We start from the raw sequence: 26571 nt of genomic DNA, 5'->3' as shown, positions 1-26571 counted from the left end.
GCGATATAATACATTCGGTAGAGACACACTAAAAGAAAACGAACTAAAGGACGTCGAACTCAAAGATGTCCTTTTATTCTGCAGGAAAACAAGAAGATTTGAGGAGAATAGTGTGGGAATGCCGCCGGGACAGTAACCTGAAGCTCCAACTCCAGGGAACTGGGCTGAATGAACGCGACAAGCGATCGACAGCGCGCCTGCTTCTGACCGGGCGTCCCTACACTACATCTACATGTATAAGTTAGTCTATGAATTTACTAGAGTCGGTAGTGCTGCACTCTGGCGGCAGAACATTGCAGTAATATCCCATATTGAGAACAGCGACCATGGAGTCCATGGAGTGGTTGGCACTAACTAAATACGAGTATGCTTCTATACAAACGCGAGGCTCTGTGATAATTTGTTCCAAGGTCCCTTTTTTCACTGAATGACACATAAAAAAATATTTGTACGCTTTTCTATCTTTATAATAGGATCTACAACAATAAACAATACTTTTAATCGGTCTCCAGAGTGTGTACTTCGGATGTTGTCTATATCGATGCCGATGTCAGTAAAAAGATATTCACCGGCGCGAGACGATATAAGTTTTTTTTATGCGATTTCCTCTAAATAAAGGTATGTAAAAGTTATGTTTTTAAAATCTGCATTAAATAGGCTTTATCATCATATTTTTTTAATGTAGAAAAACCAGGCAGTTTAATTTTGACAATAAATAAGAAACAAAAATTACACTTAAAAAATTAGATACTATGAGTTTTTTTTAATTTTTTCTACAAATCGCAAAATTTTTATACCAGAAATGAATTCTACGTTATTGATTTATCCGAAATTGATACCAAATATGACCTATTAGCTAAACGGGGCCTGTTAGAATTTTAAGAATGAAGCCGGGCGGAGCGGTACTTTGACCCCCCCCCTCTCGGGCCCCAGAGGGGAGGCTCCTTCGGGCTACCGATCGAAATCGGCTTGTTTTGATATAAGGAACAACTGTGCCAAGTTTCATGCTTTAATCAAGAAAAAAAAGGTTCGACCTTTTTTTGTCACTTAGAACCCTAGCTATCATGCAGAAGCTGATATGAGAGCTTATAATATGGCATATATTGCTGTTAGCCGATGCTCGAAGTAAAAATTAAAAAAAAAATTACTTACCACCCTAGGGTGCGAAATGCAATTTTCCACCCGGTTATCAGCTTACGAAAGGTAAACTTTCCGAACAGGAGAGATGAAAACTTATTATTAGGGCTAAAGATGTAACTTATAAGTCTTATAACCTTCCTTTTCCGGCCAGGGCAACATGAACATCGACTTCCCCAACGCCGTGCTCGAGATCACGTGCACGGGCCGCGAGAGTACTCGCCACGCGTCCACCACGGCCTCGCTGTCCGGCGGCGAGCGCTCCTACAGCACCGTCGCCTTCATCATGGCGCTGTGGGCCTGTGTGGAGCTGCCTTTCTACTTCCTCGACGAGTTTGACGTGTTTATGGTACGTAATAGAAAAGAGTTACATTTCTAGACAACCTTTGTTTATTTATCGCATTGATTTTATAACCAGATACAATAGATATTAGGGTGGTTCACGTTTGTATGGGAAAAATTCAAACTCCAGCTAGAAAATGCGCCACCCTCTCATTTTATTACACGTGTTCTGTTGACTAAATATGCCAAGTTTTGTAATCTTATCTCAACTACAAGGGGATGCTCGAACACTTTGAAATTTTTCAAAGTTGTATGAAATCCAAAAGAAACAAGTTATTATTTTTTTCAGTTTTATGTAAGTAGTCGTTTTCACATTATTTGAAAGTGCGATTTTAAAGTTATTTGATGAAAAACCATTTTTATTTCTATTTTTTATGATTTTTTAGGTGAAATTCTAAAAATCTTACTTTTCGAAAAATTATAAAAAATAGAATTAAAACTGTTTTTCTACTTAAAAACTTATAAATCACATGTGCAAATAATGTGAAAACAAATACTTAAATAAAAATCTGAATAATAAATACTTCTGTTTTTTGGTTTTCATTGTAACGGTTTACCGTTATTTCCAATTAAAATTCTATAAAATAAGAAATAAACTTAAACCTAAATATAACTATAAACTACTATAATACACATTTCATACTTATTATCTAAAAAAATATATACAAAAACCTTAAAAACTAATATATACAAAATAAATCTACGAACAAACAGAATTGACGACTGCATTTGCTATTAGGTAAAACTAGATGTGAATACAAAGGACTACGTCACCCGGCTCGCGATAAGCGATGTGCACCGGCCAGCTAATGAGACACATACGCGTCCGAGACATTGCTACCACGGCTTTGACAGCGAGAGGTCAAATCGACTAAATTCAAAGATACAATTTTACAGTCATGATGTGACAAATTTTTAATATGGTGTAAAATTTATTCTAATATTAAATGTGTTAAGTTCCAGTATTTCCCCAAATAGGGTGAGTGTTTTGAATATTTTGTAGTTTTAAGAGAAAGGTAACTTTCATAGTAGTAAATTAAGGAATCATTTTCTTCTTGCCATCACATTTTCATTTAGTTCTTTCTGGGTACATTTGGCTATCACTATCTGCTTATTAACTGTAATTTTCCTATAAAAATAACGCTGGAAATAACAAGCTTCTCGAACCTTCTGGAAATATGAGTCTACCCACTTTATAAAAATCTTGTAGATTATAATCAAAGTTATGCTTAATTCTAATTTAAATGTATAAAATTACATGCCAAATTGTAGTTGACATGCATTAATACAGTTTTTAGTTGTAGAAGTACATTTAGTAAATTTAACTTCACTTTCTTCTTTGTTTTAAATTTAAAATGATGATTCTACTTGTGACTGCCACATCATTGATCACCATTTAATTCTTTGGGGTTCACTACACCAGCCTACTTTCTCATTAGCGCATTAATTTGGCCTAAAATCCGGATGTCGCAGTCACTTGTACAAAATTGGACTTTTCTTGAAATGGCCATTTTTACCGGAATTCCAGGGACCAAGTCTGGAGTTGGAGTCGGAACCTACCAACCTGAATTCGCATGCTCCGCTTCGTTCCGGAAGGTTCCCGTGCTGGATCCGGAACCCTTTTTTTTGAAGACGGCCACCTCCAAGTTCAACGTTCTGCGACGTAGTGCAGGGAAGTGACCCCTATCAAGGACTCGTTTCACCACTGTTAATTGCCAGCTCAGAAAAGATCCACGACCTTGTCTTTCCTTTAGTTTTTATTTTTTTTTAATTATATTTCGTAAAATTTACTCTGGTTAGTTTTCTTTCGTCTCATTTTGCAATCTACCTACTTCATGCGACGCTAAACGTCACATCATACAACATACAAAATTTTCAAAGTGGTTGAGCACCCCCTTGTAGTTGAGATAAAATTACGAAACTTGGTGTATTTTATCAGCATAATAAGTGTAACAAAATAAGGGGATGGCCCGTCGGAAAATAAAAGAAATGTTTTTTGAACCACCCTAATAGATATATAGACTATAGCTAGACTTAAGCTAGTCTTGTTATAATTGTTCCGAGGTATTTGAGTCTTGCTTGATGCGGTGAATTTTTCTATCTTCCTTTTCTAATCCAAAATGTTGTTTTATTATGTCAGGACAACGTGAACCGTCAGCGCGTGATGAACATCCTGCTGAACCACGCGCTGAAGAACCCCTCGCGGCAGTTCGTGTTCCTCACGCCGCAGGACGCCTCCTCCGTCAAGGCGGGCCCGCAGATCAGCATACATGTGTACGTAGCTCTACGTGCCTCTCTCATGGCTCCACCATTTTGAAAACTAAAACCATACCTACTAAATCGACAAGACTATTCTCATTTACTTATTTTTCTTCTTAGGCTAGGTCATTTATGATATGAATATAAAAGTAAAATATAAAAACACATAACAAACAATAAAGAATACGTATAAACAGTTAAACACATTATAAAATACCTAACCTAGGGTACCACGGGCAGCGGGGCAAGGCCCAAGCTGCCGGTGGTTAGGGCCAGACTAAATATTGTTATACAAAAAGTTTTTTTTTATCAAGTACTTGAACTAAATTTTTCATTATATTTTACTTATATTTTTTGTTTCAGGATGGCGGACCCGCGTCCATAATTTAATGATTATGAGAGATGTTGATTACTGTTGTTTGGTTAATGATTAGAATGTTATTTTGTGTACGTGTAAAACACGCTGTTAACACATTCACAGCCCCCAACGCATATGTGCGTTCACCGTCATACAAGTTTGTTCCTAGGCCACGCCTCCTGGCTGTGAATACGTTAAAACACGGCAGTTTAAACCTGTCAAATAGACAGTAATATTTTTACAAACTTCCGTGAAAAGTAGACTTTAAAGATACGTTTTTCCCGTGTATAAAGGGCGATTTACATGACACGGGTTACTTGTAAGATTTTAGTAATACCAGTGGCATTTTATTAATGAAGCATTGATTTAACTCATGTGTAGTAATTGTGTTTTTTCAGTCTGATTGTTGCATTGAATTTTGATATTATATTTTTTATAATGTGACCAAGGACTTGTTTTATTTTTCCTCGATTTTTTATCGACGCCGATGAAATTTATCGCATCATGACAAGTAAAGGCTAGTGGTGTCCAGCATTAGGAAAACAGACTTACGTGTATTTCATGAGATTACTGCGATAACATCTTGTCTGTATATGATCCTGAACATATTTTCACCATCTTTTAGCATTTTGTCGAGAACTATTTTCTTTTCTCTACTTTTTTCGGTGTGTCCGAGGATTGAACTCCCGATTTTTAACCATTACACAAATATCAAAAGTAAATACCATAGAAAAGTTTAAAAAGAACGCAATGTATCCGAGGCACACGCCACCGTTTTAAGTCGACCGCCAGGTGGCTTGGGTTCGACGACGGTGCCGCCCTTCCACACATCGATTGAAACCACTTTTCTACCCTACCCACATATGTATTACCTAACCCTTTGCCTATGTACGTATGATTGTTTTAATGTAATAATTTTTTGTTGGAGATCCTAAAAGAACGCAATAAAACAAGAGTAATCTTCAACACCATTTTATTTAATACTAGACCTGGACATTCACACCGTACACGCAGTGAAGATGAATGCATGGCTATTGCACAGTGAGATACACTTCGGCTCCATGGCGCGTGTCGTTTATCGATGGCGATAAAATTTATCGCGTCAACAAGTCAGAGGTCTAGAATTAGAGTAATCTGACTTGCGTGCATGTATTTCATGAGATTACTGTTACGGTATATACCGTATATACAATTTATTTTATTATACTTTTCATATATATTTTAACAAAAAAAATGCCTAAATAAAACATCAATAAACTCAAATTCTGGATACCAATAAAAAATAATTAATCAAGGATCCGTCTAAAACGCTTCACACGCCATATTAATTGTAACTGACGACATGACAGAACTTACGTTAGAGACGGTAGAGATATCTACATCTCACTTCTACGTATTGCTCCGTCCCTATTGTCAGTTATTAAATTAAGTAAGGTATATTAATTCTGCACAGTCTTGACAGCGACAGTGTGAATATAAAGTACCACCTCAAATATCAAATTCCTTTAAAAACAAATCTCAAATTTTTACAAAATCAGGTGTTTACAGTGGCGCTAACACTGCCAAGTTTGCGCAGAACTAGCTCGACGGCTTCTAGTTAAGTGCCAAGTTAAGTGACAAGATATTTATCGCCATCGAACGCCACGCGGCCACCATAGGCCCTCTGAATGTCGATGAGATCACATGCACCTCAGAACGGAATACAATTTCAAAAGTTTCTAACGTCCGCTCCAAATTCATTCCCACTAAAGTCCATTGAACCTTGTACAGTCAGTAAAAATAACTTTTTCTGCTAACTGTCCCTAATCGCAACGACGCCCGTAATTTTTATTAGTTTTTTCTATACATTTTTATTTTAATATACTTACATATTCAGGGAAATACTTACATCTAAATACACTTAAATCTATACGGGGTCATTGACATTTTATCTGTACTTCTGTCAGTCTAAATGATCAAAAAAACTTCAGTGCAAATCAACTTGAAACCGACAATATGTACTATCATTAGTTTTTTATATTAGTTTCAAATAAATTGATATAAAAATAGCTTAAATCTAAAAGCGCACTATTTACTGCTAGGAATACAATTAAATTATTCTGATATAAAGTAACAAATCTATCCAAGTCTTATTTAAAGGCCAGTGCCTTGAGTAAGCGTATTCGTTGGACTAACTACGATCAACTATTCTAAAACATGAAAAATACCCGCCTATTTCAATTACATTATATAATACATTCAGAACTGAATTTACCACTACAGCATCGTTTACACGCGGCGAGTACTGGTACCAGTCAACCCGGTCGAGCACTCGTCAAGTGTAAATGGAGCATTAATAATTTTCACAAATTCGTCGAGCTTTTATTCGAATTTTCAATTGCATTTTAGTCCAAAAGGCGAGGGCAATATTTTTTTTAAGAGTAATAATTTGGATATTTTATCAAACATAAAGAGAATAAATATTACGAACGTGTAAACGTGTTACGAGGTTGCGAAAGTTATTAAATTGTAATAGTGAAAAGATATTGTCTCAAACCAGTCCACATTTATAGCTAAATAATTATTAAAAGTACCTGAAAGCCAATGTAAACAGTGCAGTAGAGTATCTCTATGAATTTATCGTAACGTATGACTGACAAGAAAAAAGCTACCGTGCAACTGCTATTTTTTTTGCATTTAATGGTCTTTACGTAAATTGATTATTTTTTTCTAATTGGCACATAAATAAATAAATATTTGCAAGGACTGGTTTGCTTTCACTGGATGTTATTTTAAGTTTTTGCTTAATTTTTGTTAACTTTGTAAAGTTGACGTTAGGGTACATCCAAACAATTCTATATATTTTCTTTTAAATTAATCTGAACGTTCCCTAACCATTTATATAAACAGTATGCACTAATTTGTCGCTGCCCAGTACAAATATACCTAGATCTCGATTGGCGATTGGCAAACAAATACATGTAGGTTAAGTAGAATCAGTCAAACTGGTTGGATTATAAATTATAATACATAAACAACCCAACCGATAGCACACATCGAATAATTTTATGGCGCGTTTACATAAGCCCACTTGTCTAACTTGCCTTAAAAAAAGTAAGTTGACCCGTGTAAATGCACCTTTAGTGTAAACCACTCGCCAATCGGTTGCAGTCTTTGGTTAAATCGTGGGCTTCACTACCAATATTTCAATTTTTCTTACAAATCTTATGCGACAGAGTCGCGTCAGTCGAGTGCACTACTAGAAATAAATTAGAAGAAAGAATCAAACTATTTACAAAATAAACCAATCGTTAGATTAAAATAATGAAAAGATCCTTACATATTCAATTTGATTTGAATATTTGGAAACTAAAAGTATTAAAACTCTGCATTACAAAAAAATATTCGATACATTTTTGATTAGCTAAGCGCTTTCCTTGGCAATATTTTTGATTGAAAATGATTGTTGCAATGCATTTATGTATATACACTTATTATAACGAAAAACACACACACGACTTTAAAGTACCCTCTACTTTGACATTCGTTCTACTTGCACGAAATATTGAACTTACTAAACGCTACTTAAGTACGATTCACACTAAGCTAAGTTCTGCTTTAGATGCAAGTCGTACTTAAGATTTCTATTGTTGATATTATCTTAGGTTTTTATTTTTATATAATATTTTTACATAAAATATGTAAAATGCTGGAATGTTTAAATGTATAAACACTGTTATGTTAGCAGCAATGCCAACTGATTTACAATATAGAATAAGCTATTTATATTAGGAACAATATTAGAATTTCTCATTACTTATAATTTTATCGATGGTTAAATCAAAATATTGATTATTCGTAAGCAGTGTCAAGAGCTACGAAAACTTCGTACAGATTACATAACCCATTATTATTGCTCCTTGCTATAATACGCCATTGCGGAGCAATGCAAGTCTTGTGTTCTTAGAGCCGATACAGACGGACTGCAACCAGACTGCAATGTATATGAGAACTGCACGCCAACTGCAGTCGGGTTGACGTCCGTCTGTACCGGTCCATAGTCACGAGGATAATTGACAACAGAGGACGAAAACATAGCATTGTAAAACAGAACTGGACAATCCAAATAGATATTATATAACCCGTCTATGTGCCTTTGTTATATGTATATGTATGTAACTACTGTTCTGTATAGTGTAGAAATAGTAAAATTTTAAGGTTTGGTATTGTGGTCACATAAGATAGTTCATAACTTAAGATATTTGGGCACTTTTTAACTTAAAAAGTTAATAAGACTAGGCGTGTTCAGATGTTATGACTTTCCTTGCAGGATATGTTGACATATAACATTGGACGTGTTAGTTTCATGCATCACACAGCTTGTTAAGAAGCGTATTTGTATCACGACACGTAGTAGTAATTTTTATTCAAAATTCCTTCGTAAACGAAAAAGGTTTCTACTGAATACGCTGTTAGTAAGCTGGCAAACACATTAGTACTGTTAGTCGTCATGCAAAAAATAGGAGTTAATTTTCAACATATGATATAGGTTTTGGTATATCTATTTTGGTTATCTAAGGTCCATTTCTTGTCTTGTTGTCAATGAAGCTCTCGGTATATGTGTGGTTGCTGTAAGTCAAAATCTGCGCTAAAAATTGTGGCGCTGTTTATTACTTTAATGTGTTTGACAGGGCCCGTCTTCGCTAAATCTGCACGTCAAAAGCTACGTTAAGTATGGCGCAGCTATACATTTTCTGAAGACTGACTAACTTTTTTCACATTTATCCAAAGTTACATGGGTTCCCTTTTACGAACTAGCTTAAAAGCTAGAAGTCAATTCAGACAAAGCTAACGAATAAGTTCCCTAATGTCGATACGACATAAAAATACGTAATAATGCTTACGCAGTCACAAAAGCAGTTACCTAACGTCAATTTCAGACGGATCTTAAAATGTATTAAAAAAACAAGTAACTATCGTTCGGCCACTGACATAATGATATGTGACGTTCTACGAGCAAAGGTATCTTATGGCGGTTGGCGCTTACGTTGCGGAGCACGACAGCGTTAGCGCCAACAGACAAAAGGTACCTTTACCTGTGGAACGTCACATATACAAAAAATACCTCATTGGTCGAAAGACCGCGTCGATATTTTATTTATTTATTTATTTTAAGATCAGTATGTAATAAACTATAATGTGGTATTGAAAACGGTTCTTTAAAATTCTGCTAAACTACCAATGAAACGACATAACAAAATTGTCAACAATAACATTTACAAACTGTGCCACTTGTGTACTGTTTTGTGAGTTACGAGCTGAGGTATTGTAGAAGCTATATACTAAAATACTATTATAATTGTATATTTGTGAATCGGTTTATTTTGTTATTTAGGTTTTCAAGTAAAGCTAAGCAAACCGAAGGTTGTGATTACCGTAGAATTCTATATCAGTTTTTCAACCGATAGTGTTTTCGTTAAGAGGTTTTTATATGATGAGTCTCAGCTATCAGCCTTTAGCTTCTTTACTTTTAATTGAATACCTAAATTAAAAATATATTTATATACGATACGGGATCGTAGTTAAGGTAGGGACAAATCGAGCCCACGTACGCAACGTATGCAATGTGTTATGAAATCCGGACCCTGAAATTTGTATGCTTGTCATATGCCACACAACGAGTAGGTATTTGTATGTTTCCGAGCATACAAATTTCAGGTTCGAGATTGTCGGAGCGCAACGAATACGTCGCGAACGCGGGTTCCGTTCGTTTTTACCTTTAAAATTGTACACGGCTTTAGTATTTCACCACGGGGACTGACAATTCCCCGTTTCATTTCTGGCTCGATAAGTAACGCCGATAGCGTCAATATTTACTCGTCGGACCGGCAACGTACGGCGAATCGTCACCGGGGGGAAACGTGGGTCTAAAATCTAACTCAAAACTCTATAAATAACCTAAATACCTCAGCAAAGTACACAAGTGAAGGTATCCTATTCGTCAGCGTGCAGCCGCACGTCGGGGCGGGCGGAGCTGGAGGGAGTCTCGGTGGGCGGCGGGGGGCTCTTCTGGTCGGACTGCGGGGGCGTGGGCGGGAACACGGCGGCGGGGAGGGGGAGTGGCGCGGCGGGCTCCGAGGCGGCCGAGTGGATCACCTTGTCCTGAAACGAGAGGGGATTACGATCATATTTGTAAACTTCCGTCGAACCTAACGAGTCCTCGATACTGTGAGCCTGTAAGTCGATCGGTTCCATAACCCTGTAATACTTTATTGATTTAAAATAAGAGTTAGCCTCTTTATAGCTTTCTAGCACTTAATAGTCCCCGAAATGAGCCCCGGACGAAGGCTGACTTTCCCCTGAGGCCCGGATGAGAGGAATCGACCGATAGCTTGGATGTATTGTAATACAGCGGTGCGGAGAAGAGATGTGAACGCCACAGTGAAAGCGCAGCCTTACATGGCGAAACTGTAGAGTTCGTTTTTAAGCACCGTGAAAATAATAAGTAACAATATTTTTTTTCGAAGTATATACGGCCTAATAAATATTGTTACATCTTATTTACTCTCTCACGACTTGTTATTTACTTTTATCAATCAGACCACGAGAACAATGCCGTCCTAGAAACGTCGAAGGTAACATTTTACACTATTAAGTCCCGTTAAAGTAAATATTGTTATATCTTTCAGATCTTTCTAAACACGGTAATTAAAAGCTCGTTTACCGGTTGTCGCGAGTGAATTAATTGTGTTACTTATCGCTACGAGTGTTATTGTGTACGAGGTGGGATGTGGTCACTGGTATCCTGCTTCATATCAGCTGAGCTGCCAAGTACTTGACTTTACATAATTCAGTAGATATATATATTATATATTTGCTTATTTGTTATGTATCGGGAACAAATATGTCAGTGACGATTTTGTAGTCTATTTCATCATTTATTCCGTAATGTAAGGTCATCGACAAAATAATTTTGGACTCTCTTTTTGTGTTTTAAAATCCTTAGAACAATGAACAAGGCTCTATACCCTTTTCGTTCAATTGTACTAAAAATTCATCATTATTATATATTTTACATTAAACAGATATTTTGATCCTTTTCCCTAAATAACGTCCAAGGAGCGTCAAGGAGACTTGAACTCACTACACTGACTATTTTTTGGGCTTACAAGGGATATTGCTTGTACATACCCACAATTTGAAATATTTGAAGTTGTGCGACAGTGTGCGGTGGCTCTAGACGTCGAGGTCGGGACATGAGGTGTCTGTAGCATGAGGTACTCACCCTTCACCACGGAGGAGGCCAGCCACCGGTAGCAGGGCTCCGGGACTTGTCGAGGTGGAGACTAGGACTGCTAACAACACGAGGTACTCACAAACATGTCGAGCGTGACGTTGTGCGACTGTATGCGGTGGCTCTCGTCGACGTTGAGGTCGGGGCAGATGAGGTCGAGGCCGGCGGCGCGCTGCAGGAACTCGCCGTCGCCGCCGCGCACCGCGCTCACGGCGCCCTCGGCCTTCACCACGGCCACGGACGGCGCCAGCCACCGGTAGCAGGGCTCTAGCACCTCCCACGTCCAGCCTGAAATCGGGGATAGTATGTTGTAGTTGGAGACGATGGCGCGCAGAAGGCTACAGATACGATGTTATGTTATAATCAGACAACGTAAATTTTATAGCAATTTTGGTGCAGCGATTCCACAAGTATATATCCGACTAGAGCATCCACACCAGAAATTTCGAGCACCTTAATCGTTCCGATATATATGATAATGACTTGATGACCAGACTTTTGGTGCGCTGAGTGGTGTTAACGGAATTGGTATAGTTAATACCAACTGAAATGGTAAATTAAAGTTAATATTAACGTAATTAACGCTAATTAATCATGAGAGTTGAAATTGTTTATACCACCAACACTCAGCTGCATCGAAAATGCTATAAAATTTACGATTATAATAAATTATAATAATAATCAATTAGTTAACCCCTATAGTATTCTTCAAAAAGAGCCCTAGCCCGTACCCAAGCTGTTTGAACTACTTTGACGATAATGGGATTTGAAATTGACAATTTCTATTCCCGGGACCAAATCTAATGCGATAGAAAAGTCAGAAAAAAGAAGAGGTCTATCATCAGTATTTTGTATTTAATAGATATGGGGACACAAGTTGTGATAGATCATTCATTAAACTCCACCTCCACATTCAGTAAACTCAAAGTCAAATACAACGCATAGCTGGGTATATTAGATATTTTCGTTACTGCATTGTAACTTCAGAAATTAAAATTCATTGATATATTTTTTTAACAATCAAATCGAGGGCCCCTTTCATATGAAAAGTAACGATATGTAGGACCTGCGTGACATTGGCCGTCACGTCACAAGTACCAGTAAATCACTTTAAACTAACCATTGATATGCCTTCAGTCGTTGAAATAAGGTTGAAGAATTGACAACTAACTGTGTTTGCGATGGACCAATAGCGGCAATTGTAAACTGATCAAATGTAGGCCTTATGTCTTGACAATAAGATTTAGGAATGGTCAGTTGATGTGTAGGTGTTAGTAGTGGGTCAACGTATTTATGTTTACGGGAGCGACGCCGCGGATATTACCATACATTTGGGAGGCACCACCTGAGCTTACGCAAAACATGTGGCGTTGTATAATGCATAAACCCATCCATAAAGAATACAGCTATTCTGTATAGAAAAACACTTTCTTGAGGTGCTCGCAAATTCGGGTTACCTATCTTTGAAGTATAGCATAACAAAGAGATATTTTGTTAAGAAATACATTTTCGTTACAAGCTTCTATCGCCGAAAACCTTTTTTGAGACAGTTATTTATAAACTGCTTATCGAGACGATTCTAACAAGCACAGACTGTTTTCTTGTCTCCATCTTCATACCAGCTAAGTTGAGGTCAAGTGTAAAAATATGATTGTGTGCATTTAACTTACTTCAGAATGTCCCAAGTAAAACAAAAACTTGAATACTTACAGACACATAAATGGCGTTATTCATAACATAAACTCGCTACAAGCCTGTATATAAATAAATAAAAAATAATTTAACTAAATCAGGCCCGTAATCCCGTAAGCCTCATCATCATCTGATGATGATGATGAGGCTTACGGATGAGAGAGCCAATTGACAAATAAAAGTACAGAATCACTCACGTGATTTATTCTACACATGATTTAATTCGATTACTTGTCTAGGATATTACATAGAATATAAAACTCACCCGACACCCTAATGGCGAGGTCCTTATCGAAGGCGTGCGCGATGGCGGCGGCGGCCACCACGCTGTACGAGAACTGGTTGACGTCAGTGTGCAGCACGGCCAGGTCCACCAGCTGCCCGCACACCGCGAACTCCAGCGAGCTGTACTGCGGGAACACGAACGTGTACCCGCGCATCGCGTTCGCGCCCACGTCGCTCTCACTTATCAATCTCCGCTTCGCGCTCCTCCCTTCGCTGGCGAGCTGCATGTACACATTCAACCAGCTGTTTATGGTAATAGGTGTGATGTTCCAGGACAGTATCTTGAGGATGAGGAGCTCCTCGAGGAGGATCTCGTCGGTGGTGCAGGCGCCGTCGGTCACGTACGCGAACTCGCCGATCTTCGGTGGGTACACCTCTTCCACTTTTGCGGCGATGAAGAGGCAGGTGATACCTGGAATTATTGTGGTGCTGTAAATATTGCAGGTGAAGCGGCATGTAGAGTAATTGGAGGTTTGAAAGCGTGTTTTTAACTTTTTACACGACTGCCAAAAAAGAAAAAAGAGTGTATTGTTTTTAATCTGTTACGTTATTACCATATTACTTTAACAGAATTTCTGTTAATCGTAATTAGTAAATCTCAGTATTGATTTCTTCTTATGGTAATACCATCGCCTACACTGTTAATGTACATCGGTGGACTTTATGCCTTTTGTAATAAGGTCCACCGATGTACAGGTAGGAGTTTTGCTGTTTGTACTACATATTTATTTAGAATGTGTTGGCAATACAGTACGAAATAGGAATTAGGATTGGAGTTTTCCAACCGCTGTTATGCGTGGTGGGTTAACATACGCGTCCCTATTTGTACACTAACTCCCGTCCTAATTTGGCTTTATGGACTCGTAATATTTTTTTTAATACAGTTGCTCAAAAAGTGCTACTTTACGTAGCTGTTTAGCGTGCGGAAAGTTGGTTATCTCGAACTAGTGCTTTTTACTTTTCCAATTTTTTTAAATTTATACTTGTTCCAATTCACGACTACTTATTGATGAGTGTTAATATTAGTTTCCTTTAAACGTCGTAATCAGCATAAAAACCTACCGTTAATGTAAGAATACGAAAAATATTACATATTTCATATTTAATTATTTACCTCTTCATCATTATAACGTTTAATTTTTAATATTCAATATTGAAAATTCCGTTCTTAATAAGTTGACTGAATGGAACGGAATAGCTGTCAAACGCCCATAGATATAATATACTTAAAGACGACGTCTAACCGAGCTGTCACTGTTACCACTTTTGTTTAGTGTACGATTAACAATGTTTTTCTTATTTTTTCGCAACTGTATTAAAAAACGTCGTTCGATACACGTGCGAAAATGTCATTCTTCACTCGTCCCGAGTCTTGCCACTCGCCTGCGGCTCGTGGCAAGATATCTCGGTACTCGTGAAGTAATGACATACCTTCCGCACTAGCATCGAAATGTACTATTTCATCACACTTGCTCGGAAAAGATGTATTTACACGTAGGGCTTGCGGGCGGGAAATTGAAATTTTCGCCCTAGGGCGGAAAAAATCTTTTCCGAGCAAGTGTGATGAAAAACACTTATTTACACGTAGGGCTTGCGGGCGGGAAATTGAAATTTTCGCCCTAGGGCGGAAAAGTGTTTTATACAGAAGTTTGTTTTTATTAATTCTCCTTTTTCCTTACAAGTGTGATGAAAAACATTGTGTGTGCCACGGGCGGTAAAGAAATTCCGAACTCGTGAACATTTTAAGCCCTCGCTTCGCGTCGGGCTTAAAATTGACACTCGTTCGTAATTTCTTATTTCCCGCCCTTAATACACAATGTACTATTCCCGACTGCCGTAGCACCGATTCCATACCAAACACCCAGGAATGCCCAACATTGAAATATACAAGTACTCACCAATGAGCTGCAGCCGTCCCTTTTGCACGTCGTCCGTGTTGGAGAGGTACCGGTCCACGTAGTCCACAGTCAGGTGGAACGTCTCCCGGTGCAGTTTGTACACTTCGCACACCTGCACGACAAACACATCAACATTATTACAATACATTGTTCAAAATTGTAGACGATACTTTGTACAGTGAGTTCCCCAAAAGTTTTACCTCAGCTTGGTAAAGGGTTTAGTACCGACGGTGCCATACTTGCCGCGTAGAAAAGTGGATACTTATGTATGTCAGGTACCATTTTGGTACACCAATTTAATCACAGATTATTTTTTTGGCAGCACTTCCGTGAGTGAGTGTTTTATTAACACGACATTATTCTATCTGTCATCCTATATGGTTTGGTCATCAATAATTTGTACAAAAAATAACCAACGCACAGCTGTATAAAGAATTAATTATTTATGTGTGTAAATAGTTGGTTAAAGATTCAGATATGTGTGAGAACTAACCTAACCAATTCAACACATCAATCAAATACCGCCATGTAAGGAAACTCGTATGCGTGTTCTCGTATCGTCTAAGTGAGCCTTAAAGCACACTGGCGTTTGGTATGATAGCCTACGATCGTCGAATGTTTAATTTGACAAATGGCTAATAAATTGGGTTCCAACATCACATGAGGGAGATATATTCGTCCAAGCACCTGGCGGCCAAGCCAAGTACATGGACTGTATCGGCAAACGCCAAGCGAAACGAAAAAATGTATCAGCATGACAGATGCTACGAAGAGTCACGCGACTATTTCCAATTCTCCATACATTATTCAACGATTTCTTAACATCCTGCGGTTCGTCTAATCGTTTGCCTGCTATATCATAAAAAAATGTCATGTTGGTTAGGCCCCGTGTACGTGGGTGGTTTTGTAAATTTGTACAAAGTTGTCGACATAAAATGCAAGACACATGGTCACCATAACCATACGTTAACGATGCCCCAATGATAACGCACTTCAACACGTATCTAGTCAAGTACGCTATCATTGTGCCTAGGTTTACGTTACGTACGACCTACCTACGCCGTACTAGCCTAGATTTACGTTGCGACCTACATGGGCCGATAAGCGGGAATGTTTTCTAATCACCTCGGTATGTGTACTTTCCCGCTTTCACTAGCTAATACAATGCAGTTGCAATGTATTGCAATACGGCTATAATCGTCAACTTAAATTGCAGTTTAAAAGCTTTGAAACGCTGAAACCTCGTTCTAGAATGTTCCTACAAAAAATAACTTTACGACTTGATTGCAAGTGATAGTTTGCGAGGAATTTATTGTTGTGAGCCAAAGGATAAACAAAAAAACTGAAACACCTGCGACAGGAATCGAATCGGAATCCCCATGTATTATCAATTCGCATTACATAATGCTAACATAGCGGTACTGTGAGGCCGATAGAGGCCCCGTTGCAGGCGAACCGTCCGCACTGTGGACTGACAGTTCTTAAACCTTATTCTAAACACATAAGATCCTCAAATGGTCATGAATTAATGTTGCTATTAAGTACGCCGCAAAAACTAGTCTCGCCCAAAAAGGCCACTTTCAAAGGTCGTTTTTTGTGCAGTGAATCTTCAGGATTATGAGTGCTCATCGAAATGACGTAATGTAGTCAACTATGGACTAAATAGTATGTATTTCGAAAGCGGCATTCGCGCTTCTAAATTCGGATCTTGGTTTGATAAATATTTGACATTATTATCGAGTCCCTTCCCTTGACAATCTCGGTTACCATCAAATAATGTATAATATAATCAAACAAAATCAGCTGTTTTAGTCTACGTCAAAACTTAAGTACATTATTATAAGACACTTCCCTTCAAAGTTTAAGGAAATTCATGACTGAGTATATCTAGCAGGAAAGTCTCAAGGTCAGAATCATGTTAAAGTCAGAATTGAGGCAACACTAATAATCATCAATAATTATTTTAAAAGGAGTTTGCAAACTTTTTTTACTACAGCTATATTAAGCCGACATCTAGTAGTTTGTAGCTCTAAAATAAATTAAAACTAGGGTTAGAAATTCCATAAAACTACCTAAATTAAAAAAAGAACACTGTCATAATTTACAGACACTGTTAAACTACACGATATAAAAATTTTTGATGATAATATAATAGCTCTAAATAAATTTTAAGTGTACACCAATACACTTACAACTGTTATGTTATTAAGTTAACTAATTAAAAAAACCGGGCAAGTGCGAGTCGGACTCGCGCACGAAGGGTTCCGTACCATAATACAAAAAGAAAAAACAAAAAAAAAGCAAAAAGAAAACGGTCACCCATCCAAGTACTGACCCCTCCCGACGTTGCTTAACTTTGGTCAAAAATCACGTTTGTTGTATGGGAGCCCCATTTAAATCTTTATTTTATTCTGTTTTTAGTATTTGTTGTTATAGCGGCAACAGAAATACATCATCTGTGAAAATTTCAACTGTCTAGCTATCACGGTTCGTGAGATACAGCCTGGTGACAGACGGACGGACGGACGGACGGACGGACAGCGAAGTCTTAGTAATAGGGTCCCGTTTTACCCTTTGAGTACGGAACCCTAAAAAATTGTATATTTCAGATTCACCCCTATATTATAGTTATAAATTTGAAACGTGCATTAATTGACCTCGTCTTTGTTGCTAAGCGGCGCGCCGCCGGCGTAGACGAGGTATTGTCTAGTAACTAGTTAGCGACTCTATACGTAGTATCTTCTTAGCAGTTTGTGGACTCTAGCGAGTGTAGCGGCCGACGCGTCAGACCCTGAGACGTAACGCGTGACGTCACACACGTCACCATTGCACCTGCCGTCAACACTGAGCCACCTGCACGGAGATTTTGTAGAGGCAGTAGGTATTTTCTCGAAGATGATGTATTTTTTCCGCAAAGGCTGTAGGACTTTTTTGAGCAGATTTTAATAAGTTTTAATGTTGCCTTACATAATAAATTATCATAGAATACGTAGATTCAAAGTAATAGGCCAATATCTACAGCATGGTGCACATTCTGATTTGCTTCTTTATTTGTAAACTCAGCTTACATATAATGATGGCACGGGGACGGGGCTGTACCTACCTCTAGTGAACCTGTTCAACCCTTTCTTTACCCCGGCCTTAAACAACCCTCGAATAAATATGTTAATTTGAGATATTAGTACCATGCCGAGTGCACACTTCACAATGATAATAACATTAGACGTGACTTAGTTACTGCTTAATTGCTTATAGTGAACAGATTACTTTCGTCATCAAATTAGGGCGGCCACAAGTATATATCCGACTAAAGCATCCACACCAGAAATTTCGAGCACCTTGATCGTTCCGATATATCAGATGGTGACTGTAAACGTCCCGACTGGTCTAGCGACCTTCACCAAAGAGGCGTTTTGACCGAAGGGTGTCAAGTTCCGGCGGTTCCCCGACACTGCGGGCTTGCGGAAGGAATCGCAGCCGTAATGTGTTTCGTAAGTTTTAGTTTTAAGATATATTTATATAATATGCAGGTATGCTAGTTTTATGGTATTTATGTGTGGGCCACTAGTTGCGCGAAATAAAGATTTTTCAAAAGTATTGATATAGTATGATAAAGATTGATTGCGACTACGAAACTGTTTGGCAATCGTCGTGGATGTTCGGTTGCAGTCCGCATTCTTCATATAAAGCTCAAAAACAAGACGTTGATTTGCATATTTTTACAATAGTTTTTGTGAATCTTAAGATCGCGTTACACACTATAGGAGATCATTTGCAAATTGTTAATAAATTAAGAAGGTTGTCGTAGCACACTTCCTGTAGCAGGGATTATTATTGTTAATAAAGTTTATTTATATTTTTTGTGTAGCGCGCGCCATGAGGGGTCATTACCATATTAACGGCTAGCACACATGCTCGGCGCGCGGGAGGCTCGACCACTATTAGGCTTGATTGATTCTAGGGAAAGGGTGGCCGATTAGAACTTACAAATGGATGTCAATCTATTTTTCATATAGGTACATATATTTTGCTGTTCCTACAAAAAGATCAGCAAGACATCTTTAAATCACAATAATATTATCTGATCGGACACAAACATGTGTACACTCAATATTTAACTTAAATACTGATTAAACTTAATTTGCGAAATTATATCAGGTTTTCATAAGTGATAACAAATGACGTTCGTTATAAAAACGTTGTAATGTACAATAATGGTGGCCGAAACGCGGAGGTTCTGAAAAGGTCAACGCACTGTGCAAAAAAGGGGTCAACGGCCCCAATATCGCAGTCCCGATGCTGGTGTTAATTTTTATTTAGGAATTTAAGTCTCTAGAATTTGATGTGGCCAGTTATGTCACGAATTAGTTGTGAAAGGTTATGACCATGTTATGACAAATTAAAAGTCTACTCAACATAGCTTTCTCGACGAATTATATGTATAAGTGCGCCTGAATAACAGGTCCAATTTTGCCATTTTGATGTAGTAGATTAATTTAAGAATATCTTTCTAACTTATAAAATATATAAAATTACAACCAATAAGTTACTAAGTAATTCATCAAAAAAAGTACCCATGTGCTAAATTTTATTTCAACCTTTTGCCATGAAAAAAATATATAAAGTAATATAAACAATAACATACAGACAAAAATGTAAAGTAAATGTGCAAATTTGCATCTTACCTCGATTATTCGTGTCACTGGATGCAGCGTGAAAATATCAATTTATACATTAATATTCGATATCTACTTTAAAATAACATCAACAGCCGAATTACTCACAAGTCAGCAAAATTCAGAAATTAAAGTGCTTTTGATTAAAATTAAGTAGAACATTATGTTATGCAAATATTCCGAAGTGCTAAGTTGACACTGCTGACAATACGTATTCCAACCTTAATGCGAAGACATAAGTGCTTAAATGATCAGTTAAGATGACGCTGTCCTTTGGTCGATACCATTATAATAATAAAGTCAGCTGTTTAACGGAATCGTCATTCGACGTGATTATTTCTAAAATTTATTGGATATGAAGTAGTATGTACGGTCATCTGAAATAAAATCGTAACGGAAAACGATGCGAGCTTCACGAGTTGGTTACAGTTGTTACGAGCATGATATGTTGAAGGATCTCCACATCGACCTGTCGTGCGTTACCTTCATCCAACTATCTTCTGCTATCTCAGATCGGCTCTCAAACTTGTTGAGGGCTTCTGTTGAAAGAACCTATAACCTATCCCTATAGGTTATAAGAACCTATAACCTATCCCTATAGGTTATAGGTTCTAGGGTACCATACCACTCACCTCATTGAGCTGTAAGTTCGGAGGTTGGGTTTCCTCCTCATGTTCGATTAGCGTCGCACTCGCACATGCCGTTTCATACATCGATGTTAATTCCAAGATGGCGGTCATACTCGATGGTTGCCATGAGAGTCGTTTTTAGGGTTTTCGGGGTGAATTTTAAAAGACTTTGACAAGCAGAGTTGTATGAGTACAACGATCTTTTGGATCTAAAATCGTAGCTCAACCAAGCCCCTGTCTGTGCTGCTAGAACCTACATCCTAGGGTACTCACCTCATTAAGCCAGTCGAGCAGTATCGCTCGCATTCTCGGCTGCAGGTTGGGATGGTTGTCGAACATGCTGGGGTTCTTCCTCATGCTGGATCTGGCGTCGCACTCGCACATTCCCTTCCAGACGTCGCTGGGGTCCGCCCACGAGAGCCCGGGGAGGGGGCACTTGCGTTTGGGGAGGGGATATTCCAACTTGCTAGTGCTGTGAGGAGAGTGGCTATTAGTGGGTGGGCTATGACTAAATAGTAACAATAGGTACACTAATTGTTTATCAAAATACAAATGAAAACATAAAACACAAAAGAACGGTAGACAACAGGCGGTCATGTCGCTAAAAAGTGATCCCTTCCAGGCAACCTTCCACGTATTAATGTTATGTTGTGACTATGGTGTGGGCGTGTGGTTGAAGGCATAAGACTGTTTCGTATTTCATATTAAGCGGGACCAGAAGGTAGCCACGCTTAACGCCCTATCTGTTGCGTGCCGTAGATCTTGCACGGAACATGTGCGCGGGTTCGCTGGGCAGGACAGCATCTGTGTTGTGCTTTGTCATCCGAGAAGCCCTCTATGCTTATAGAGATGACAGTCAGGGCTGGCGCTGAAAAGTGCCTTTTTTGATCGCAATACTTTATCTATCCCATGAACTGTCTTAGTTAAGTGGTGCGGCTATAATAAAGACACCAAGCCTATCATTATTAGGTGTGTAAGGTGCACTAAATTGCTATAAGTAAAACTGCAATGACTTCAATGCAATCTAAGCTATCTATAGGTACATGAAAATATTATCAATATTATCAATTAAGATTATGAAACCCTGATAGATACGTGAACTTTCTGTAAGTAAACTTTTAGTAGACGATGTCTATATTTTTTAGATAAAGTCAATTTGGCTTTGACTATTAAATAAATAAAAACGGGTTACTCACGCAATTTACAAAATGTATTGGACCCGTGACTTGAGCGACCCGTTTTTTGAACATTTTTCAATTTCGCTAGATTTTTATAAATCATTCTATTGTTTCTAATGGCTTTCGATATTGAAATTACCTTACAAATCAAGTGTTGAAGCCAACTGGAAAACTAGAACTAGGTCACAAGTGTCACAACCCCCCTTAAAACATAAACTCGTAAAAATAACCTTGTAAATGACCCTTCGTCACGCATAGGTAAATATTATGTTTGTATACTTATAACTAACCATTTAAAACCTTCAATCCTAAGGACATAAAGGTCTACGACAGGAGACAAGCTCAAAAAGTTGGAGAGTTCTTGGAAATTTTAGGAAAACTTCACAACAAATGGAGGAGTGGGAGTTTCCATATCCATAATGAATTTTGGAAACCGTTTCATTATGGAAACGGACAATTTCGATCCTGCTACAAAAATACGAATCCTAGAAGTTTAGCAGTTTCTGATAACTGCAGACGGCATATCAGTAATTTAAAGTGTAGCTGTGACTACGAGTACCGTCATCCACACTGTCTGTTACTTGACGATCCGTAGCCCTTATTGCTAAGACCATAAAATCTATCAAAGCTCAGTAAAGTATTTCATTCGCCATCGTCAACATTTGACGTGTCGTAGCCCTTATTCCAATGACATAAAGCCTGCCAATGGTCAGTGTTGATGTGAATAGTAAAATTGTCACAGACAAGTGGGGTAATGGCGCTGTTATCTAAGTAATGCGGCCTAATTACTGCGAGCATGCAAGTTAGGATAGGACGCATTGCGTGTTGGGAAAGCTCTGTTATACTAGGGTGACCAGATGTCCCGATACAGCTACGGAATTAGGTTTACATACATTTTGTTGTGTCCCGATTTTTTACTGCAAAACCCAAATTTTTTATAATGATATCCCAAAATAAGGTTCTAGGACTTCTAGGGTTGACAATCGTTGATAGAAAACGCCGATGGAAACTTAAATCATGTATGGAAATTGGAAATAGCCACGTGACTTTTCGTAGCACCTCTCATCCCCGACATTTCTTTTTCGTTTGGCGTTTGTAGACGTACGATTGGATAGGCCCCCTGGTCATAATATATGCTACTTGTATTGATGTCCCATTCATGAATGCGTTTTTTTTTATTTAAATTTTATTTGGCAAGCATTAAAAAACACTTTAATCAGATCTTTGAAATGTCTGATTATATTCGCCATAAATGGGTTCGTATGTGGTAAAGGGTTAAAAATGTATAAATGTAGTATATGGGCATTTTCACTTAATTGAACACCTTTAACGGCCGGTTAGCAATCGTTACAAAACTGACGGTCAATGTCAAATCCCATACATTTTGTCAGGAATGTAACGGTTAGACGTTACTGAAACACGACTTAAATCGCGCTTAACTTGTACAAGTTAAATGAAAATGCCCATATTTACATATGTAAGTACAATTAACCTAGTTTATAAGTAACAGACTAACAAATGTGGACTGTATTTGTCTGAATAAATAAATTATTTATTTATTTAAGTAAATAAAATAAAAAGTTTAATAAACACAGGTAATATTTGACTTGAAACTGTTGAGACAGTTCTCTTTAAATACATGACTACAGGTGTAAAGTATAATAACCTTTTAACCGCCATTTGTTTTAGTCACCTGTCACGCACACGCCAATTTATTGGTACAAGTCAAATACAAACCTCATTTGAAGGCGTGAAGGTTACATACGTCTGCATACGTCAATTACGTCACATCACTCAGGGTGGTATTCCACATGTCCAATTTTTGATCAAATTTGTATTTGTGTCTCACATTTTGCTTAATGAGAGAGTGAGACCCTTATAGTCTTTTGGGCTGATGGCTTTCATTAGATTTTTTCTTACAAAGTACACCTAATCATCAGGTCACCTCTAAGACTTGCTTTTTTATAGTATTAGGTTGATGATGCCTAATTATCTAACTTTATCAAGTACTAAACACTATACATCATATGATGTCATCTATGCACTAGTTCTCCATTAATAGTAATAAATATAATTAAAAAAAATACAGTGGAACATTGTGCTTACTAAAAATTAGGAAGTAATATTGAAAGAAAACCCATGGAAATGATCTTGGACTGAAGTTGTTATGACAGAAATGGACTTCAAATTATATTTAGAATATGATAAGTAGTAGGTCGACTGGTGGACATTGCTTTATAATAATAAGACCGCCTGTTGTGCACCTCTAGTTTTTAATGAGTAATCAGAGACCATTTCATTTCTAGATACACAAAGTGATAAGTGAGTGTGAAGGAGGAAGGTTTTCTGGAAGAGATTGCTTTTTAATGATAAGACCGACTTGGGCCTACCTCTAGCTTTAATTATTGTCTTCTTTTATTGAGGCTCACAAGAAGAAGTATTGTTAATGTAACATCTGCTTAGCACACATGGCATTAATAACAGGTTCAGGCTCTGCAAGCCTCTAATTGTAAGTTAAACCCTTTATAAATACCAAGCACTCTGATAAAAATGCAAAGTTCCAAGAACAAGACATGAAGAGATCAAAATTTTCTTAGAGTAAAAATCTTACAAGATTCTAGTGATCTTTCAAAGTATTTCCTTTGCAAGTTAACTGGCTAGTAAGGTAAGGGCATGGTATAGGAATCCCTTTAAATTACTCCCAAACTAAATTGTTTCCTATCCTTGGTGAGGATTACTCAAAAGTATGTGATTGTGATATGTTTAGGGCCATGTTGGTGTTTGGATGCACATAGGGATCAAATAATAGTCACCAATCACTTGTAAATCAAACTTTGTTCAAGTGTGTCAGAGATTTGTGCTATAAACTAAAAGCTTAAAACATAAAAATAAACAGTGTAATATGTCTAGTTTCTTACCTAGGCCTTTTGTTAGTGTGTGGTGTGGAGTCGCCCCTGGCCACATTCTCTAGAGGGCTCAGCACACAATTTGGCAGTTCAGGTATACTCGGTGGGCTTAGGAAACTATCTGGGTTGTATTCTAGGTCGGTGAACACACTCCTTGGCTGCTCAATGTTCCCAAACTGTGTGTCCTCGTCACTGGAGGATGTTGATTCCACAACCACATTGTGGGCTGCTTGGTCACTTAAGTCTTCTTCTAATTTCTGAGCCATCTTCATCGGTGGCATGTTCTCAACCTCCTAAAAACAGTCACTCAAGTAACATAAGTATTTCTAGTATGTTGTTAGTTAAGCACCAGAGTAATGCCTACCTCATCATCAGTAGAGTTCCGTTTCCGTTTCAGGGTCATCCGTTTTTCAGTGCAGTCGTCGGGGGAGCTGAGAACATGCGTCAAGTGTTAAGCAAACATAATTAGTCAAGGTCAGGACACCACTGCTACGAGCTACGGAGGCCCCAGTACTCACCCAGATTGCGCCATGATGCGAGGGACTGGTCAGCTGCGGCGCGAGTCCCTCACCCTAGAAATTAATCATCATTAACCATACGTAACGATTTTTATCATTATAGGCATCAAAGTCTAGGATAATGACCCAAAAATTACCGCATGTCACGATCAACTTGCAAATAGGGTTATGTCAGTTGACAACCGTAATAGAGACCGTAATTCTAAATTTATCACGAGAATAATGCTTTCTAAAGACTTAGGTGGTGTTGCAGAAGCGTGTTATAGCGAATAACATGAAAAAATTAGCTGCTAAAGTGACCATCTAGGCCGACATTTCGACAGCGTGCCCCCTACTGCTTGGCGGGAGTTTTTTTTTCTATGGGTATTTTCGGAGCTAATCGAGCGATATTTTTCACTATTTTTATTTTTTACATTCACGGGACTACATAAAGAGTAATTAGAAATCATAAAAATGTGGAAATGTAATAATCAGCTGGTTGAAAAAATGCCACGAATCCGCCGCGATCGCGCGCGAAAAGCACGGTCAGCGCCATTGGGACACGTCGCGGACTCGCCAATTCACTACCCATCCGCTTTTGGAAATTTATAAAAATAGCTCGGATACTTTACATTGCCACCCCGACACACGTTTAATGAAAAATCATACCGATTAGTACCGAAATAAAAGCCTCATATACCTCAAATAACCGTTGACAGTATTGGCTTGGCTTATCGCCCACCAAAGGTTTCTAACCTAATTAAGACCTAACAATAAAATTTTCAACCCCTTTAACTACTTGACGATTAGGGCCATATCCTAGACATGAAAAATATAGAATGAGAAAATACCTGATCATTCACAAATTAATCCAAATAGCAATGAACAAAATTTCCTTGAGCATCAGTATTGATGTCTCAACTATGAACACAAATACACGAATATTAGAGATTTTTCTTTGCACAAACTTTGTATATATCACTATATATGAACTAAAACGATACACTTATGCTAATTTTCAAAATTTACATGTTACTTTTCAGTTTTCACGGCTCAATAACGCCCGGCTTTCCGCGCGAAAATGTCGCGGTAAACCCTGGTACCCCTGCAGGACAACTAACGGCCAACTTCAGGTTTGTTTCTTCTGAAAACGGACGTCAGCTTGGCTTTACGTTCCGTTCTACGAATGCCTCGTCTTAGATATAATAAATTAATCTATCCACCTTTATTAAATTTTAACTAAATAGATAATGTCCAATGATGTAAATTTTAGAAAAAATATTTTATTTGATTACATTTTTCAAAAATATACAACATAAAGTGATGTTTTCTAATGTTTTCAGTAAAAATAATGGTATCTAGGTAAACATTTACATGCGAATAATTTATAGCTCAACAATTAGTTAAAATTGTTTTATTTATTCTAGTTTTTACAACATTA

The 26571-nt window shown here is 37.9% G+C and overlaps 2 protein-coding genes and 1 long non-coding RNA gene across 3 annotated transcripts in view; 2 read left to right on the top strand and 1 right to left on the bottom strand.

The window, feature by feature from the left end:
* LOC134680423 (structural maintenance of chromosomes protein 6) overlaps positions 1 to 4544 on the top strand; it is a 28855-nt gene extending 24311 nt beyond the window's left edge. The window contains 3 exon segments of the mRNA XM_063539553.1: positions 1292 to 1486; positions 3620 to 3753; positions 4102 to 4544. Of these exon segments, the coding sequence (XP_063395623.1) occupies positions 1292 to 1486; positions 3620 to 3753; positions 4102 to 4123 (351 nt within the window). The 3' untranslated portion in view covers positions 4124 to 4544.
* On the top strand, positions 2031 to 3269 carry LOC134679785 (uncharacterized). Its single transcript, XR_010100398.1, has 2 exons — positions 2031 to 2458; positions 3008 to 3269. It is a non-coding gene; the product is annotated as an uncharacterized LOC134679785 (long non-coding RNA).
* A 5525-nt stretch (positions 4545 to 10069) lies between the features above and the next one.
* Positions 10070 to 26257, bottom strand: LOC134680422 (G1/S-specific cyclin-E). Its single transcript, XM_063539552.1, has 9 exons — positions 25982 to 26257; positions 25152 to 25205; positions 24998 to 25064; positions 24646 to 24926; positions 20823 to 21021; positions 15245 to 15356; positions 13327 to 13758; positions 11441 to 11657; positions 10070 to 10334 (listed from the first exon to the last, which is right to left on the bottom strand). The coding sequence occupies exons 2-9, from the start codon at positions 25163 to 25165 to the stop codon at positions 10070 to 10072; spliced, it is 1587 nt and encodes a 528-aa protein (XP_063395622.1). The 5' UTR covers positions 25166 to 25205; positions 25982 to 26257.
* Between the last annotated feature and the right edge of the window lie 314 nt (positions 26258 to 26571).

Source organism: Cydia fagiglandana, chromosome 3 (assembly GCF_963556715.1).
Source record: "Cydia fagiglandana chromosome 3, ilCydFagi1.1, whole genome shotgun sequence".
In the NCBI taxonomy this organism is placed as follows: Eukaryota; Metazoa; Arthropoda; class Insecta; order Lepidoptera; family Tortricidae; genus Cydia; species Cydia fagiglandana.
Note: the sequence above shows the minus strand (reverse complement) of the source record. Positions and strands in the feature narration are given on the sequence as shown.

Excerpts from the sequence above, each read along its gene's own strand:
- LOC134680422 (XM_063539552.1), bottom strand. Across the intron at positions 13,759-15,244 it reads GGGACGGCTGCAGCTCATTG|GTATCACCTGCCTCTTCATC; the intron begins GTGAGTACTTGT and ends CAATAATTCCAG. Across the intron at positions 11,658-13,326 it reads CCTCGCCATTAGGGTGTCGG|GCTGGACGTGGGAGGTGCTA; the intron begins GTGAGTTTTATA and ends CCCCGATTTCAG.